This window comes from Balaenoptera musculus, chromosome 9 (genome assembly GCF_009873245.2).
Source record: "Balaenoptera musculus isolate JJ_BM4_2016_0621 chromosome 9, mBalMus1.pri.v3, whole genome shotgun sequence".
NCBI lineage: Eukaryota > Metazoa > Chordata > Mammalia > Artiodactyla > Balaenopteridae > Balaenoptera > Balaenoptera musculus.
In genome coordinates this window covers 59,629,412-59,649,575 of record NC_045793.1, presented here as the reverse complement: position 1 = coordinate 59,649,575, position 20,164 = coordinate 59,629,412, and the positions used below count along the sequence as shown (strand labels likewise).

The window sequence follows — 20,164 nt, the reverse complement described above, 5'->3', positions numbered from 1 at the left end:
AATATTTTTTTCTCTTTTTCTTTTACTTGGTATCTATGTGAGATGATGGACATTCACTAAACTTATTGTGACAATCATTTCATGATTTATGTAAGTCAAATTATTATGCTGTATGCCTTAAACGTATACAGTGCTGTGTCAATTATATCTCAACAAAACTGTAAGATAAATAAAGTAAAAGAGCTGAAAAGTTAAAAGAAATATCGCTCCCCAATTTCCTTTTATTAACTTTTAAGTTTATATTCCAAGTTATGTGTATGCGTCTTTGTCTCATTTTTTTTTCCTGGATATCTTCTCTCCCCACCAGAAACTACACTGATTTTTCAAAGGAAAGTGTTTAAGTCTTTAAATAAAAAGACTCAAAGAAAAAAAGAGTGAAGTGGAACACATACAAAATGACCTGGTAGAGGCTAGAGGGAGAAACCACTGTGGTTCTCTTTAGTCTGCCTCTCCCCACCCTTAATCTTGCTGCCCAGAGTCTAAGTCAGGACTCAAAAGTTGCCATTCTAAAAGGGAAGAGGGTAGGTTACCCATGAACACTGGCTGAATAGGCACTGGCTGAGGAAAAGTGTTCCCCTAGTTGAATTTATGTGGAATGCTACTGCTCCTTACATTTGCATATGTAGCCACTCCTTAGAAATAATGAAGTTTGGTCATTAATCCTATTTTACCTTTTCAGAGCAGCAGTCATTAAATGAAGTCATAATGTTCAAGAACTTAATAATCAAGTGCTTCTTGGATTTAAATTATTAAGAATAAAGCAAATAACTGAGTTGTAGAAAATATTAATATGTACTGATATTAATAGAGTAAAACAATTTCTCACAGTAGCATTACCCCAGGAAATTCTTTTCACAGTATTAAATATTATGAAGTATTATTATGTTCTAAATATATTATATTATAAAAGCAAAACAAGGAAGCACCTCAGGTTGTACCTTTCTTATCTATGGAACTTAGCACTTGGTATATGGTTCTAACAAATAAAATTAAATATATTTTTCCCTGAGAGATACAGCCACTGAATAACAATATGTACAGAAGGTTTGCCTTTTCACTTCATTTGCCTTTGCTTTCTTGAAAGAAAAGTGGATATTCAGAAAAGTCAGACCATTCAAGTATATTTAAAGACAGCTAAATATTTTCTATCAGTAGTCCCTTTATTTTTTACATGTCAATGAAGAAAAAATAATCTCCTTGATCACTTTAATTTCCTCTTTTCAATAAAATCTGAACTTGTAGCTGCCCATTAGGAGTTGTGATAACCGGGAGAGAATCAACTTCACCAGCTCTTGTTTACATATAAAAAGTGGAAATACCACATGGAGGAATGCAATAATATAATTAGATATACTGCCATACACACACATCTTACAACTTATCTATCTCATATTTAGACTGTACATTTTATAACACCAAGCACTGTCACATACATCATCTCATTTGTTCCTCAGAACAGCCCCAAGAGACAGAGCAGTCAAGTATATTTTTTCCTCTCCTGAAGCTCAGAGAACTTGACTGTCTTGTCCTCATCCACATAGCTAGTTTATGAGCTGCCGTGACTACGTATTCTAGTTTTTTGACTCCTAGGCCACTAGTCTGTACACTCCAATTTAGCTAGTGTTGAACAAATTATTAGAATAAGATTTTAATGCAATTAGAGTTCAGTGTGTTCAGCTGTCAGTTCACAAATGATGTGACTAGTCTAGAAAATTCACTTCTCCAATATGTTATTATGAAATGTTATTAATCTTCCACATATGTGGAAGAGCATAAAAAAGGAAGACGTTGAAAACTACAGAAAAATTATTTCTCAGATGATTTCTTCTTTGGTTGGTTTAGTAACAACTTTGGTTACCTGGTGACAAAAAGAACCAAACAGGAAGCTCATTCTACTTTTGTAAACATGGTTCCTTTTGCAATAGAGACCTAACTCTGGAGGACTCAGCATAGTATATAACATCCAGGATTGCAGTAGCTACCTCATCACTAGGTGCTGAACAAATAAAGCGAGGGAACGTCAGAACTGCTTATCAGCAGGGTTGAGAGTATAGAAAATTATTCTGGGGCTTCTGCCCCATTACTATTCAGTAATTCGCCTGGTCCTGGTGTTGCACACCCCCCAAATGGCAATCTTGTATGCTTGCTTTATCATCAGCTAGCACTGACTGGGTGCAAACCGCTGGAGTGCACAAATGTAGTGATACCTATTAAACATGAAGTTAGCTGGAGTCTGAGAAGCAGTGCTTTAAATCCATTATCCAAGTGGCCAACAACACATCACATCCAATTAACAATTTTTGAGGGCCTGAAAACAAAGATCTCAGGACCTCTTTACAGCAGTAATTAATGGATTATAAATCAGTAATCTGTATTCCCATCCTGAGGAAAAAAAATTTTTTTAAGATCTATAAAACTGGAATGGAGCTGAGGACTTTCACTTCAACAACTCTTACACCAGAAGGAAGTTGGAAGAAATGGCTGTCCAGAGGAAGCAACTACTAAAGACACCGCAAGTAACAACCCCCTCAGGAGTATTAGTGTGAGAGAGAAGGAAAATGTGTACAGGATTATGCTGCTGGGTAACGAGAAGGGTGATCTAATGACCACTAGAAGCTGTATTTTTCAATCATGTCATATAAGAATCAGAATATTATAATTCAAACGAACCTTAGGGATTCTGGCCCAGCCTTTTTTCTCAGGTAGGAAAACCAAGGCTCACAGGTCACTAACTTGTGTACTGACTTTATCAGTTAATCTGTGGAAGACTGGATAAAGCTCAGTCCTCAGAAGCCTATCCTCTTTCTAGAAGGACACTCTCAAGTCTGAAAGTAAATTTCACAAGTCACCTTCCACCTTCTTCGAAACTTTTTAGTCTTACTCTACGTTCCAAACAAAAATACATGTCAAGGGCTAACTTTACAAATTCCCAGAAGGATATAGCATCAGAAGAAAAAATAAAATGGAGGGATTTTATTTGACTTTGTATTTATCCAAGGAATAAAATTCTTACATAGAAAAATTAGCTGTCACTTTTGTGGATGACGATGTGGCAGGAGAAATCCAACTGGGTCAACATTTCTAAGTTATGAGCTGCTCAATGTAAGGGCTTTGGTGGCCATGTTCTCTCACTGTCATTCATTCTCTACAGAGATCTTAATCAATAGCATAGCATAACACTACTTTCGTAAACGCAAGACCCTGGGTTCTTCCTCTACCCCTTGTCTCCAGTGTATCTTGTTCTGCTGTCCATTAGAATTAGAGGAAAACTTCCTTTTCCTCTCTCCTTTCTTCTCTGTTCTTTCTTTCAGACCCTCCAGACTCTGCAATAGCCTATCTCTGACTCAAATGCAGCTAGAAATACAAAAGAAGAGCAGACACAAGTGGATCAATAAATATAGACAGACAAATGCAGAAAAGGTATGAAGTAGCTAACGATAATGCAGGTTTGAGTGGGTGGGACTCCACCTCAGTACACCTGCATTTTAAGTCTAGCTTCAATATTGCTTCACATTGGATCCTTTAAAAGAAGTTAATGGATTCGATCACAATTTTAGCAGCTGTTATGAAAAATGTTCTGTGAAATTAGGATGTTATAGATCATATTACACAGAGACCAGTTCTCTACAGTAATGCTCTGAGTCATTCACTTCTTTCACTAGATTGACGTTATTTTTGACGTAAATGGAATGCTGCTCACAGATCAGACATAGGCTTCGAGGGAAGTAGGGGAATGGTGCAGCATAACAATGGGGTCTGCTCCGCATTCTTACGTGCATTATTCTCCTCAAAGACAGTCACACACACCTTATACCATCACACTGCCTGGCTTGTGCTATTATCAACCGAAATGCCGAGCAAAATGAGGCACTCGGTGGCATCTTTAAACTTGAACAGTATCTGCATATCATTCAGTCACTGCAAGTTCACAAAAGATGGACCCACGGGGCTTTGGGTTGATACACACCGCATTCAGAGGTAGGCTAATGTACCTCAGAGAGGCGGTGTAAAATAGTTGCCGTGAGAGGAGACCTGGAGTTAGTCTTCCTTGAACAGAACCCAAAACGGTGGCTCTGTCACTAAATTGGGCAATTTCTCTAATCTCTCTTTCCCTCAGAATCCTCAGCTGCTAAAATGGGCATGATAATAACAACATAATAATAACTGCATTGTCATGAAGACTAAATGCATTAAATAGATATACAAATGCTTGAAAGAGTACATTATAAGCACTCAACAAATGTCTTTATTTACTGACATAAAAAGATTAGCAAGATATTAAGTGACTAAAGCAAGGTGCAGAACAACGTGCATATTCATTTTAAATATTAAAAAAACCCAGCAACATAAAATACATTTTTCCAACAGTAAATATATACATATAATTGCATAGCAAGCAAGCTGGAAAGATATACTTCATACTGATAATGGTGGTTACCTCCAAAGAAGATATTAGATTTGGAGATGTTGGTCAACAGGTACTTTAGTCTTATTTGTAATGTTAAATTTGTGTGTTTTTTTTTTGTATTAGGTATTTAAAAAAAAACTATATATTACTTATGTAGTTAAAATTAATAAGAAAGAAAAAAACACATATTCAGTAAATTTACTTTTACAGACATCTTAATTCCATTCTAATCTGATAGCGCTAGTGTTCTAGGACTCAGGATTATCAGATGCTGGTATCAGCCCGGGATACTCTGTCAAAATCCCTGTGACTGTCAGCCTGCCCCATGTGAGATGGCTGTTCTTTCATCACATCTATGGAGACTGTTTGCCTGCCTTGCTATTTTACTGCCAGGTGATTGGGACTAAATAAGGGCCCAATAGTTTAGCTTCCTTCCATTTACTACTTTGTCTCAGTATTGTATGGGGAGGGTATACTGAATCAGACACGGTAATTTGAGACCAAGTTATACAACTTCAGCTCATCTTATGATAGCACTTTGGTTAGGAACCCATCCATGGGCAACTCTCACTCTCAACTCTATTAATAGTCGATTTCTTTAGAACCACCCAAAACCTGATAAATTTTGTATCCCAAGTAGTATTTATGAAATTTTAGGAGGCTGATTTGATTTCTTACCATTTTAGAAGAAGCAGAAGATTATGGCTTTTTCTTAATTTTTAAATCAGGTCTGAGTTTATTGTTGTATGAACTATACATTTCATTTGCTAATCTTTGAAAAACATTGAGGAATTCTTTACCTATTTATGAATAAATGCAATCTCAAAACTATCTGTATGGTTTTGAAACATAATTTGGTAATTTGTTTTAATGTAGTGCTTCTCCAGTGCAGTCTGATATTTAACTTAGCCTTCTTCAGCTTACGGTCAACCTACACTCCTATTCTCAAAGGGGAGAGAGGTCCAAATTTTGCTGTCTATATCTCTTAAGACTATACTTTCAGGGATCATTTCTACAGTTCAGATCTCAGGAATGACTCTTTAGTAATGCCACTAGGCTAGACTACCCATGGAAGAAGTGACTACAAGTCAGAAAAAAACTATATAAAGAACTAAATTCCATCATATATCGTTTGAAATACTTGTAAGAGTTGCTTGATTCTGAGAATATAAAGGGATACAGAATTGAGATTTAGACAACAGGGCATTTAAATATCTTTGGACTCCTTCATTGTAAGCTGTCTTTAGACTCTGATAGAAAAGATCTGCACTACCCAAAATTTGAAGAAATGTAAAATCAAATCAAATGGGCAAACCGGCTGGGAACTGCAGACTTCTGCGAGTAGGACTATGAAGTCATGTCAGAGCTTGGGTCTAGGCAGGTGGTTTATGTGAATATTCTTTTCTTAACACTATAGTGTCTTTGACATGACAACAATAAACAAGCTTCTGTATTCTCACTCAGGGTTGCTTATAGGAATCTAATCAGTTTTTCTGTCAATAATCTCTGGATATTAGTAATTCCAAGCATGCTAGTTAGGCAAGTCCCCAAATTACATACTGTGACATAACATCTTCCTTGATTAGTATGGGAAGAACTCAGATTTTATGTCTTTGGTAGAAAATAACCTAAGTTACCTGAGGTGATAGTTGTTGGCTTCCTAAATGGGAAAGTATCTTTTGACTAGAGGAAGACTGAGTTGCATAATACAGCATTAGAAGATTTAAGAAAACTTAAAGATCACAATACTTCTAAGTTTAATAGAACAGATGTATAAGAACTTCTTAAGTACTTGCAAAGACTGTCAGTTGCTAACAATAGTACTTAAAAAGGAAACCAAATATAACAAATTTATAAATGCAATTTTAAATGTTTGTAGATGTTCAATTAGCTACATCTGTAAATAGGAACTAAATATTATTCAAAGATCACTTAGCAGTGATTTGCAAATCAAGTTTTAAAATGTAAAGAACTAGGTTTTTGATAATGTAACTTGAATAAATCAAACGTTAAAATCAAAATAAAAATCAGAATGACTCTTTGGTGCCCCAAACCCTTCTGTTTCATCAGAAAACTCACAAGCAACAGAGTTTTCAGTTTCAAATTTTCAAATACGTTCTAATTTTTCCTAACTTTCCTCATAAGTGGAATTTCCTATAGGTCTCAGAAATAATCAGGGCACAGTATTGAAGTAGAACATTACTTCATGTCCACCTAAGAGAATTCAGTTATAACCTGATGTCTGTGCCCCACATTAACAGAAAAAACCTTAAGGATCTCAGTACTATAACTACTGGAACAATATGGTTGGCAGACTGTTCAGAACCATGCACACAAGAGAATTTTCTGGTCCTAATTCCAGAAATAGCTGTTCATCGTTCGAGTTTTAACTCTATAGATGCTGTGACCCCATGATTGACTGTGTTTCCCTCTTGGCTGGTAGACATCTTAAGTGAAATCTTAAATAATCTACAGGAACCCCCAGCACATACTTCATATACAAACCACTCCGTGCAGCATCTTCTCCTTCCTACTTTTATATCCCTCCACCCTGATTTCCCAGCCTATTCGTTTAGTCAGCTTACCTTAGCATAATCATATGCTGTCTTCCAATCTATAAAGTTAGGATTCCACGGTGAACCAGAGCATATTTATAAAATATAAGAAACACTTCAAAACACAGCTATCTTGTGATGTTTCCTTGAAAAGGAGCTATATTCCACATTTGGGTTAAAATTGTCTTGACTTCCAGAAGATCATAATCTACCTTTTTTTTTTTTAAAGAAATTCACGTTCTTTTATTTATTTATTTATCTATTTATGACTGTGTTGAGTCTTCGTTTGTGTGCGAGGGCTTTCTCTAGTTGCGGCAAGTGGGGACCACTCTTCATCGCGGTGCGCGGGCCTCTCACCATCGCGGCCTCTCTTGTTGCGGAGCACAGGCTCCAGACGCGCAGGCTCAGTAATTGTGGCTCACGGGCCCAGTTGCTCCGTGGCATGTGGGATCTTCCCAGACCAGGGCTCGAACCCGTGTCCCCTGCATTGGCAGGCAGATTCTCAACCACTGCGCCACCAGGGAAGCCCCATAATCTACCTTTACAGTTCAATTGGCTTTTGAATAAAATTTTATTTTTATTTAATTTTATTCAAAAGCCAAAATACTCAAAAGCCAAAATAAAATATGAAGTAGCTCACTTTTCCTAAAATGAACAGAAAATTACTTAGCTTCTGAAAAAATAACTTGCTTTCCATCAAAACAACCTTGGATCTCTTCTAGCACCAATACATATTCTCAGTATGACTGAAGGGTCTGGTGACTTCTGTGAACTTATGAAGATGCAGTGAGAAATATGAACCAAGGAGAGTTGCCGTTTTGCAACTAAATACCTCCTTTTGAATGCCTCATTGATTTGTCAACAAAAGTCTTAATGGCTTACACATAGACAGATGCAAAACTTGCACAAAACTAGACAGGCAATTTAGGTGCTTTGCTTTTTGGGTAAGAGAACAGATTTTGGCTTTAATGATATGCCAGAAAACAATCAATAAGTATTGATTTCTCATTCATTTGGCTTGTTCATTAAAATTTTCCACAGTGATTTACTGGGAATGTTCAACCTTTAATTAGTGCAATTCAATAATATTTCATGGTCAAAATTACTTATTGGGGATCAAGAGTTACTGAAGGGACTTCCCTGGTGGTGCAGTGGTTAAGAATCTGCCTGCCAATGCAGGGGACACGGGTTTGAGCCCTGGTCCGGGAAGATCCCACATGCCGCCGAGCAACTAAGTCCGTGCACCACAACTACTGAGCCTTCGCTCTAGAGCCCGCACACCGCTACTGAGTCCACGCGCTGCAACTGCTAAAGCCCACACACCTAGAGCCTGTGCTCTGCAACAAGAGAAGCCACCGCAGTGAGAAGCCCGCGCACCGCAACAAAGAGTAGCCCCCGCTCGCCGCAACAATGAAAACCCAACGCAGCCAAAAATAAATAAATAAAATTTTTAAAAAATTACTGAAAATAAAAATTGTGAAAGTTTACCAAAAAATTATATCTATAGGCATGATAAAGAAAGTTTGAATCTAGTCAAGAATTCTCCCCTGCCCCAATTTACAACTAAACAACATGACAGCATGGAATAATTACTTCACTGCTCTGTATCTCATGCTCTTGTATAAGACACTCCTGATGATGTAGTGTAAGCATTCACTTTCCTTTTAATAACTTTCCATTTCATGAATTCTGACTTTAATCATGTCTCTAACCTTCTTTTAAAATTCTGGTTCCAGTGCTAAAAGTGAATGTTTAATGTACTCTCAGACTCTATCAGGAAATAAATCAGATGCGGTGGTAGGAGTCCGGCCTGGCCTCATATCCACAGGTAGCAGAAAAGAGCCACTAACATTGAGGGCTCAGGGAAACACAAAGACAGCACACAGTTACAGCCTCAGCAGAAAATAATTTCTTGGAGGAGTCCAAAGACCTCAGGAACTTCCTTATCGATGTAAATGTCTGGCTGGTGCTGGCTTTTTTTTTTCTTACAAATCTTAAACTAATATTTTAAGCCTAAAAATCTTTTGTGGTTTTTCTCATTCTCATCTTTTAATTATGCTACTTAATTTTTTTTATTTTAAAATATTTTATTTATGCAAAAAAGTATACCATATATGTAAGTCATATAGAAATAGAAGGGGGAAAAAAAAGACACCCATGTACCTACTATCAAGCCTAAGAAACAAAATTAGTACTTTTGAAGCCCTCTCTGTGTCCCGTTCCTAGTTGTAACCCCTGTTTTTTTCTCCTAGTTATTCCACAAAAGTATCTCTAAAGAAAATACTGATTAATTTTGCTTGCTTTTAAACTTTATATACATGGTAGTCAACTGTACATAATATTCTTCAAATCATTTTTTTTGTTTGCTCAACATTATGTTGAAAGGTTTGACTAGAATTAATTAACTTTTTACTGTAGCTATTATGAATGATGTTGCTGTGCATTTTTGAACACATCTCCTGGTACACAGCAAGAATTCCTGGAGAGCATATATATATGCAGAAGTGAACTTATTGGGCCATAGAATTTGTACATCTTCCATTTTACTAGATAATATCAAATTGTTTTAACAAAATAGTTGTATGAGTTTTCTTTTTTTCCCCTGCATACTGGCTATCACATATTACTGTGAAACTTTATCTTTGCCAATCATTTTATTTTTATTAATGAGGTTGAATGTTTATTTATGTTCACCAATCTTTGGGTTTCCTCTTTTGTGAACAGATTGCTTATGTGTTTTGTCCACTTTTCTATTATGTTAGTTGTATTTTCTTATGATTGGGGTAAGTTTTAAGTATATTCTGGATAACGATAACAATCTTTTTTCTTAGTTACATGGGCTGTAAATATCTTCTCTCAATTTTTGGCTTCTCTTTCTATGTTTTTATAGTATCTTTTCATGATCAGATTTTCTTAATATTACTGTGGTCAAATTTATCAAACTTTTCTTATGATTTGGATTTTTTTGTGTTAAATAAGAAATCACATAAGCATTCTCTTACATTTTCTTCTAAAAGTTATAAATGTTGCCTTTCATATTTGAGACTACAATCCATTTGAAATCTATTTCATGAATGGTATGAGGTCAGATCCAATTTCATTTTTTTCCATTTGAATCGTCAATTTTCCCAGCCATTTGTTAGTCCATCCTTGCCCCACTAATCTGCAGTGTCAGTTTTGTATCATTCTCAAACTAACATGAATGGATCAGTCTGTTTCTGGACTCTATTCTGTTGCACTGGTCTACTTGTCAATTGCTGAGATTACACCACACTGTCTTAATACTATTGCTTTACAATGAATCTCAGCATCTGAAAGAACACGTTCCCTCACCTTGGTTTTCTTCAGGAGTATCTTGACTATTCTGGGCCAAGTTGTTCTTCCACCTACATTTTAGAAACAACTTGTCGTGTTCCAAAAAAAAAAAAAAAATCCTGTTCAAATTCTGATGGAAACTGTATGGAATACATAGATTAATTTGGCATAATGTAATTTTTACAATATTGAGGCTTCCTATCTCTTTTGATTTATATGGGTCTTCTTGAATGTCTTTTCATGGGTCTTGAGCTTCTTCTGTTAAATTCATACTAGCTACCTTATATTTTTTGTTGCTATCATAAATGGTAGCTCGTAAAAAATTACGTTTTTTGGGGCTTCCCTGGTGGCGCAGTGGTTAAGAATCCGCCTGCCAATGCAGGGGACATGGGTTCGAGCCCTGGTACGGGAACATCCTACATGCCGCGGAACAACTAGGCCCGTGAGCCACACCTACTGAGCCTGCACTCTAGAGGCCGCAAGCCACAACTACTGAGCCCATGTGCCACAACTACTGAAGCCTGCGCGCCTAGAGCCCGTGCTCCACAACAAGAGGAGCCACCACAATGAGAAGCCCGGGCACTACAACAAACAGTAGCCCCTGCTCACCGCAACTAGAGAAAGCCCGCGCGCAGCAACGAAGACCCAATGCAGCCAAGAATAAATAAATAAATTTATTAAAAAAAAAACATTTAGTGGTGAAACATTAAAAATATTCTTAATTTTAAAGGAAATTCTTGATTTTAACATTTGACCACTAAATATGATGATTGATAGAGACTTTTGTTAGCCTCACATAACAAGAAAGTTCCTATGTATTTCTAGCTTAATAAACTTTTTACCATGAATAACTGTTCAACTTTATTTAGTGTTTGTCTTCATCTAATAAAATGATTATATACATTTTTCCTCTAGTTAATGTGTGAATTATATGAGTTTTAAAATGTTGAACCAACTTTGTGTTTCTTACATAGACACAGTTGGTCATGATAATATATATGTAGACTTTAAAATACATTTCTGGATTCAACATTTACCTTTGTAAACAAGTAGTTTTTTTTTTTAAATAAAGAGAATTCTGGTCAGCCAGTGGGCGTTCACTCTGCTCATCTGAGAGTAGAGGAGGAACTCTATTCCAGAACACAATCATGTTAGTTTAAACCTCAGAAACCTGTATTAACCCCATATCCAACCTAACTGTTAAATATACAGATCTATACTACATTAGCTACACAGAAAACCATACTCAAGGCATTTGCCAGGGAGTATAACCTCTAACTTATTGACAATTTGTATTTATTAAAAGCTCACAAAGAACTACAACACTTGTATAAAAAGAATGTTTTCTTGTTTTTTTGTTTTTAAGAAAAAACAAATCCCCAATGCTTTGAGGATTTTTACCAACTCTTTACTCGGTAATGCAGGTCATGCTCCAATTATGGAAGATATTTTTTTATGCTTAGCTGCAGTAAGGACTCATTCCCAAACAAAACAAGTCGTGACTTCACATGGCACCAATAAATGGATTTTTTTTAATAAAAGGAAGACTGGCAATAAAGCTTGCCCATTCAATTTCAAATATTGGTTATAAGGTATAGCCACTGATATTCTTTCATGTTTAGAAATTCTTTGTCATTATTCAAAATATGTTTTTAATCATGCTAATAAACTTGTTTACAAACAAACAAACCCCCCACAACAGTTGAATGGGGACACCTTAATGAATAGTCAATCCATCCTCTCCAGCAAATATTCTAAATTTTATCTGTAGGTATCCACACAAAGAATAAAGTTAATATAGGAAAAAATAAATAAGAAAAGAAATCCCCACTTGATTAATCCAAAAGAAGGCAAGAAAGCAGATAAAAAGAACAAAGAAAGATTTTTTGTTAATTAGAAACAAAGAGTAAGATGTTAGATTTAAACTCAATATATCAGTAAATAAATTAAATAGCAACTTTCTAAATACATCTTAAAGATTGAGAAAATTTTTTAAAAGCAAGATTGAGACTGTAATAGAAATAAACAACTAACCGTTGCTTATAAAAGACATGGAAAATTTGCAGTAAAAGAATGGAAAAAGATACCACACAAACACTTACTAAAAGAAAGCTGATACAGCTCTTCAAATCTCAAACAAAATCGATAACAAGGTTAATTACTAGAAATAAAGAGGGACATTTCCTAATGATCAGCGGTCAATCTACCAGAAGATATAACAATTCTAAATTGTATGTATCCATTAACATCACCTCAAACACATAAAGCAAAAACCTACATAACCAAAAGAAGAAACAGATAAATCTACAATTATAGTGTTATTTTTTGACGCATCTCCCTCAGTAACACATTCTAGAAGTTTTGAATATGGTTAACAAATTTGACCTGACATACATGACAGAGCATCTGAGCACCAACCTAGGTCAACAGAGAGCTAAGTACCATCATTTCTTATACATCCTCTCCTCTCAGTAGTTTAAATTGCTTTTACTGAACACTACATTGTATATTTATGTGATACCATTAGTCCACACTGAGGTTCACTGTGTGAAAATGCCCTAATACAATCATCAGTGGATCTACTGTGAGGATGTTATCAATATTAATATCACTGCTCCAAATCATGCATTATTTGTACCAATAGTTATACTTCTCTTGAGTAGATGGTTTGTTTTAATCTTATGAACACTGTGAAGAATGTAATGGACCAGGGTTTCCATCTCCTTCTGATGACTAGAAAGTTTACAGCCAAATTAAAGACTTAGCTTCAGAAATAATATAAATATGGTATATACACTTGTAGCATCATATCTGGTTCAACTCTGTCCTCATCCTCATTGTTCTCCTTTATCTTGCCAGTTTCAATTCACTCTATCCTGTCATATAAAGGTGTTGCTCCAAGTTATTTCTAGACAGTGCATGAATGAATGAAATATAAGAATTTAAAAACACACAGGTCGTGAAAAAGGCAGATACCCTTAATGGCAGTTGTTTACTTCCCCTTGCTCTTCCTGATAAAGACTTTATTTAAATATGAGTAAATTACAAAAAAACAATTCAATTCAGAAAAATCAGATTCAGTGCAAACCAATAAGCTAACAACTGGGTCACAATAAGCAAATACCATACGATAGGGCCTACTGACCAAAGAATTGGCTGGCCTGAATATCTAAGCAGGCTCAGAGTTCTACTGATATGTCCACAAATCCCAGGTTTGGGACCACGCTTACTGGGTTCAGGATTCAAATGTGGACTACTATCTTAGAGATCTACTTTTAAGAAATCTGGGGCCTGGGACTTCCCTGGTGGTGCAGTGGTTAAGAATCTGCCTGCCAATGCAGGGGACACAGGTTCGAGCCCTGGTCCGGGAAGATCCCACATGCTGCGGAGCAACTAGGCCCATGTGCCACAACTACCAAGCCTGCGCTCTAGAGCCCGTGAGCCACAACTACTGAGCCGTGTGCCACAACTACTGAAGACCTTGCGCCTAGAGCCCGTGCTCCGCAATAAGAGAAGCCACCGCAATGGGAAGCCCGCGCACCACAACGAAGAGTAGCCCCCGCTCACCGCAACTAGAGAAAGCCCGTGTGCAGCAACGAAGACCCAATGCAGCCAAAATAAATAAATAAACAAAAATTTTTAAAAAAAAGAAAAAAAAGAAACCTGGGGTCTTATTGCAACAGCTGAACCATTTTGTGGAAAAAGAGTAAGGGAAAGGAGAAACAGCAATAAGATATTATTTTCATTATCATTATGCTCCCTTCTCTAGGATATTCTTAAATTACCTAAAAAGTAGCTACGAAATATTTTTATTTTTAAAGATATCGGGATTGGGACTTTCCTGGTGGTCCTGTGGTAAAGAATCCACCTTCTAATGCAGGGGACGCGGGTTCAATCCCTGGTCAGGGAACTAAGATCCCACATGCTGTGGGGCAACTAAGCCCGTGCACCACAGCTACTGAGCTTGCGTGTCTCAACTAGAGAGCCTGCATGCCACAAACTACAGAACCCAAGCACCCTGGAGCCTGCACACCACAACTAGAGAAAAGAAAACCCGCCCACTGCAACTAGAGAGAAGCCCGCGAGCCACAACGAAAGATCCTGCATGCCGTAACTAAGACCCGATGCAGCCAAAAATAAATAAATAAATAAATAATAAACAAATCTTAAAAAAAAAAAAAAAATGATATCAGGATTGACTAATTCCAGCCACAATTTATTATGAAAGTCTAGACTTTCCTATAATCCTCTATCTTGCAGTTTTAAGTCTTTTTTCTTCTTGCGCAGTTCTCATTAGAGTTAAGAAATAGTAAGTAACTAAAGGAACTAAGGATAAAAATGCTTTATATATAATCTTCCATGTTCACACTTTGGAGAAGATAACTTGCAGTGTTATCTAATCAGTGCCCCACTGGCTGAGTAGATGGGTGTGAAATAAAAGAAGCATTTGGTAGTAATGCCCAAACTTCAGAGGGATCCTTGAATTACACTTACAAACCTAGCGGTGACCCAGTTCCTGTTATGCCTCAAAACTATCAATGGTGTTGCTTTGGATTTCCTGGCTTCTTATGATTTCAGCCTTTTCCGGGGGCAAAGAGTTCCTGTCAGTTGTCTAGGAGAAGCAGCAGACTCCAGAAAACCAGTAGGGTTCAGCTGAGTAGTTAAGAAAACGGGCTGTGGAGCTGGATGAGTCCAGCTCCTGGTTCTGCCTCTTGCTCATCGAGTGACCTTGGACAGATGGTTTAATTTCTCCATCTGCAGTTTCCTGATCTGTAAAATGGGATGACAGCAATACTACTTCTTAGGGTTGTTGTGACGATTAAACGAATTGCTGTAACTTAAAACACTGCCTGGCCCGTAGAAACACTACATCAGTTCCCAGGAATAATTTTTTTAAGTGAAGTATGGTTGATTTACAATATTGTGTTAAAGTATTGTTTGTTACCACTATTGCTGACTTTGCAAATGTTATCTTTTTCCATTAAAAGAGTTTTTAATTTCTGAGAAAGAACAAAACTGTTCATGGGTCACAATGCTTACAGAATTAAGTATAAGCTCTTCTTCTGGCATCCAAAGACTACTTTTACTCCAAGGATACCCTATGACACACTTTTAACATAAGGTCCCACTTTTAACTTAAGGTCTATGAATCAGGAAAAAAATTATTCTAATTTTATTCACTTTTTTCTCTTCTTCAAACTCCCTCTCATCTCTTAAAGTGTTTATATCATCTATTTGTTCCATACCAAACCCTTCACCTGCCTCAGGAAGAGCATGGTATTTAAATCAGTTTTTTAGAGAAGTTAATCAAACTACGACTACAACCTTTTTTCCTACCAAGGTCTCTCTAACATGCCTGTTTTCTGCTCTGTTTCTAATCCTGACTTGAATATCTAAGTGGCCACAGACATTTCTAGTCACCTCGGGGCCTTTGGATACGAGGTGGAGAACTCTTATACAGACCAGCATTACTCAGACACTAAGAAATTATAAATATGAAACACGGCAGTGGGACAAAACTGTCATTTTTCACATCCTGGAACACACGTAAACTAATATCTGACCAGCATAGTCGTGTAAACTAGAAGGGATTTAGAGTTTGTTTCATCTCTTGGTGAAAAGAAATTGTTATATTTGCTTTATGGATTTTAAGAAAAAGGTATCAGAATGTGTTAAATAATATATTTGTATATATAATCTGCCAACATTTTTTTTTTTTTTTTTGCGTGAGGCGTGGCTTGTGGGATCTTAGTTTCCCGACCAGGGATTGAACCCTGGGCCCTCAACAGTGAGAGTGTAGAGTCCTAACCACTGGACCACCAAGGAATTCCCAATCTGTCAACATTTTAATGAGATACTTGAGTAGGCTTAGTTTACAGAAAGAACCATACATATGATGTTTGGATGTAAATTTAACTGTGGCAAATTTCTGCATGGTTTGAAAAACAGTTTTATCACTCTAAAAATGTACAATAATTCAATATCGAGAGTCACATAATTAATCCATCCCCAGTTGGGACTCTCGTTCCTAGAAGAACATGAGTTCTTGTGAAGAAGTAGCTGCTTACATGCTCTTCCTTTCCTCCTCTTACCTTTCTGCCTCCTTCACTCTCTCCTTCCTTTTCTTTCACATTTCATTCTAACATAGCTTTTCACTGACCTATAATTGATAATCTTTTTTTTTGTTTCACTGAGCTGCCTCAGACCCAAAAAGATGCTAAACCACTCATCCTATCAATAAAACACTCTAGTGCTTGGAAAACAAATCAGAACTGGACAGTCCACAGGAGGTGGGGAGGTAAAGCACTGCACCTCAAGGGCGCAGACTAGCAGAACTGACTTCAACCGCTGTACCCATCCTGTTGCAAAAAGGTGTGTGTTGTGGGGGAGGGTGATCATTAAATACCAAATGGCCTGTGTTTGGTCCACTGCTTTACTTCCTTTTCTGAACCTCTAGGACTTCAGCGTTCCCTAGCAACAGAAGCAAAGGATCAATTTAGAAAAGTGCTTTCCAGGGCATTCCTATATAGCTACTGACCAAGCCATTTTAGTTTATGTGATCAAGCAATTGAAATTCAAGGAGATTTATCACTGACTGTCCTCGGCAGCAAAACTGGAAGAGCACCACTTGATATGTATGCTACTAATGTCTGAGATGACTGATTCTACCTCTACTGCACAAGCATGGACTGGTTTCAGGAAGAATTAGTAGTCTCTGCATCTCACCGTGAACCGACATTGTTGCTAGGGAAACTGATAATTATGTGGCAAAATGGAGGGTGTAGAATAGAAGAAAAAGGGTTCAGAAGAAATGTAAGGTTTTGATCCAAATCAGCATGTTTATAGTATAGTTTGTTGATCTTCTATAGTCATATAATTTAATAAATACCATTAATTATATGTTTGACGAGATACAGATTTCTGAACTAAAAGAAATGAACAGAAATAAATTAGACTCTGGAAAGCTACTGGTTACTGATCATACTTTGTGTATGGCATAGCAGGAATATATATTTATTATAAACTATGATGAATTTGAAGAATTAAAATATTCAAAAAGGTAAAAAAAACACATTGATTTGATTTCTGACTTTTTTAAGAAAACAATCTTATCGAGTTCCAGATATAAAAATTGTAACGCCATAAAAGCTCTAATAAAATTTCTTTTTTTCACCTCAAACACCCTTTAGGGTGGAGAGGAAAGAAGTGCTGCCATTTTGATATTATACATAGTAAAAAACCAAGGCAGAGAAGTTGAATGACCTTCCTAAAGTCACACACCTCTTCAGTTAGTGGTAATGTTGGTGCTAAATACTCTTCTTTAACTGCCTGGGAGGCATTATTTACAGATTATGTCTTAGTAAGGGAAAACACAGCAAAAGGATATAAACTTAGTGAACAGATGCAAATCTCTAAATACCACTTTAATTTTAAATGAAAATTTCCAATACTTTTCACTTTCAACGGCTAAGAGTTCAGTTCTGAAAGTTAATGATATGATATAAACACTTGTTTATCAGGAAAATCTCACTGGAGACATTTTAATATGTGCGAAAGAGCATCAAAGAATTAAACAGCTCATTAGTGATCACAGTTTTACTGCGTGTCAAACCACTGCCTGTGAGTTGTCAGTCCCTTCATGACCATGCTGCCACATGACATTCTTTTATTTTCACTTTTTCTAAGGTCTACTAGGTACCTATTTTAAAAGATGAAATAAAAAGTTTTATGTCCGCCTGTGCATTTATCGTTATAAATTCTTATACATTCTCTAATTTATAAATACACTATACGTATTAAAACATTCATACACATTCTTATACACACAGTCTATGCACGGGCGTGTGTGAGGGAAGCAAATAAGTGATTTATTTATGGTTGGTGTATGAAAGAAGACAGCCATTCACAATACAAAATGCTTCCCGTGTTCTGGTCTGATTTGATCTCTGACAGGAAAGAATGAGACGTATACTCAGGACATCGCGGTAAAAGCAGAAAACTACACAGAACTTCTTAACTCAGTGAATTCCAAGTGCTAAAAGTCAGCCTTCTGATGTTATGAAAAAGATCTTCTTTCTAGGGACTTAAAAATCACTCATTTTAAGCCTTACTCATTAATACTTAAGTAGTGTAACTCACCCTATATGGGACGAGCTATCAATTTAAGGCAGTTTATTAAGCTTATCAAATTTTATGGTGGTTTAAAAATAATACCTGACTTGTCCGAGTTGGAATTTTGTTATTTCTTTACATCAAAGATTTATTTTTGATAAGACGAGAGAAAAATTATAAGTTCCTATTTTGATAAGCCCTTTCTTCTTTCCCACAGCAGGAAGGCTTTTTCAACTTTTAAATCTCTGAGTTAAAAAAATAAGAATGTAAGGCCAAATTTTACAGTCATTAAAAACATTTTTTATGGTTAGGTTAAACAAACCTTGACTTAGGCCATCTTGACAAGATGTCTGCTTGACATCCAAGTTCTCCAAGGTATCTCCTTTAGAGACCTCACTAAGAGATGTTCTTCTCTCAAAGATGTTGTTGTTATTGTTAACTTGAGTCCCATTTTGCTTCAGTAGCCTGAACACCTCAGCTTCCAAATCTCTAATCTAAGAGAGAAAAAAAATATCCATTCATGAAACCCTAAATCAGCACTTCTCTCCAAGCACTAGGCAAAACTACCCTATTATTCTTTTTTTTTAAATTTTATTAAAATATAGTTGATTTACAATGTTGTGTTTAATTTCTGCTGTATAGCAAAGTGACTCAGTTATACATATATATATTCTTTTCAAATTCTTTTCCATTATGGTTTATCACAGGATATTGAACATAGTTCCCTGTGCTATATGGTAAGACCTTGCTGTGCATCCAACCTATATGTAATAGTTTGCTTCTGCTAACCCCAAACCCCCAGTCCTTCCCTCCTCAACCCTCCTGCCCCTTTGGCAACCATAAGTCTGTTCTCTATGTCTGTAAGTCTGTTTTTGTTTCATAGATATGTTCATTTGTGTTGTATTTTAGATTCCACATGTAAGTGATATCATATGGTATTTGTCTTTCTCTTTCTGACTTACTTAACTTAGTGTGATAATCTCTATTATTTCATTCTTTTTAATGGCTGAGTAATAGTCCATTGTATACATGTGCCACATCTTCTTTATCCATTCATCTGTCAATGGATATTTAGGTTGTTTCCATGTCTTGGCTATTGTAAATAGTGCTGCTATGAACATGGGGGTGCATGTATCTTTTCAAATTATAGTTTTGTCTGGCTACCCTATTACTCAGTGGCTTTGAGCATGTAACTCACCCGTACTTGCAGGCCTTGAACTTCCACAAGATGAGCTTTTTCCAAATCTTCTATTTTCTTTCTTTCTGCTTCCTGTCTTTTGATGAAATCAAGTTCTCTTAAGAAGAAAATAATAGATCTCATTGCATCAAACACTCAATAAATGAGGAAGCGTAAAAATTCTTATCAGAAGCAATGAACTGCACAGTGAAATAAATAACTAGACAGCTGTTTAAATAAACAAAACTCAATCACAGAGAAAAGGTATCTAGTAATGAAAGTAAATAAAATGTTTTAATGGATTACAAAGTAAAGAAAAATGCTTTGATTCTGCTTACTAAGATTTTCATCTGTAGCTCCTGACTCTAGAGCACCTGTTCATATTTAGATAGAAGTTACTGAACTAATGACCCACATTGGATAATTTAGTGGAGATAATTACATGTCGAGTAGATATAATTCCACATTTATAAAGTCATTTACCTAGTAAACTGATGGAACTGGATGGTAAGAGTTTTAAAAAGATAATTATAATAAGATTGCTTCCTATAAATGACAGTAGAGGGGTTGTTGGGTCAGAAACACTGAGGGGGAGCT

The 20,164-nt window shown here is 36.3% G+C and overlaps 1 protein-coding gene across 10 annotated transcripts in view; it reads right to left on the bottom strand.

The window, feature by feature from the left end:
• Positions 1–20,164, bottom strand: part of PPP1R9A (protein phosphatase 1 regulatory subunit 9A) — a 288,124-nt gene that overhangs the window by 35,110 nt on the left and 232,850 nt on the right. For all 10 annotated transcript variants that reach the window (XM_036864289.1, XM_036864281.1, XM_036864284.1 and 7 more), the window contains 2 exons: positions 19,589–19,685; positions 18,713–18,884 (listed from right to left, as the gene is read on the bottom strand). In XM_036864289.1, the coding sequence (XP_036720184.1) occupies positions 18,713–18,884; positions 19,589–19,685 (269 nt within the window). The remainder of the gene's footprint in view (positions 1–18,712; positions 18,885–19,588; positions 19,686–20,164) is intronic.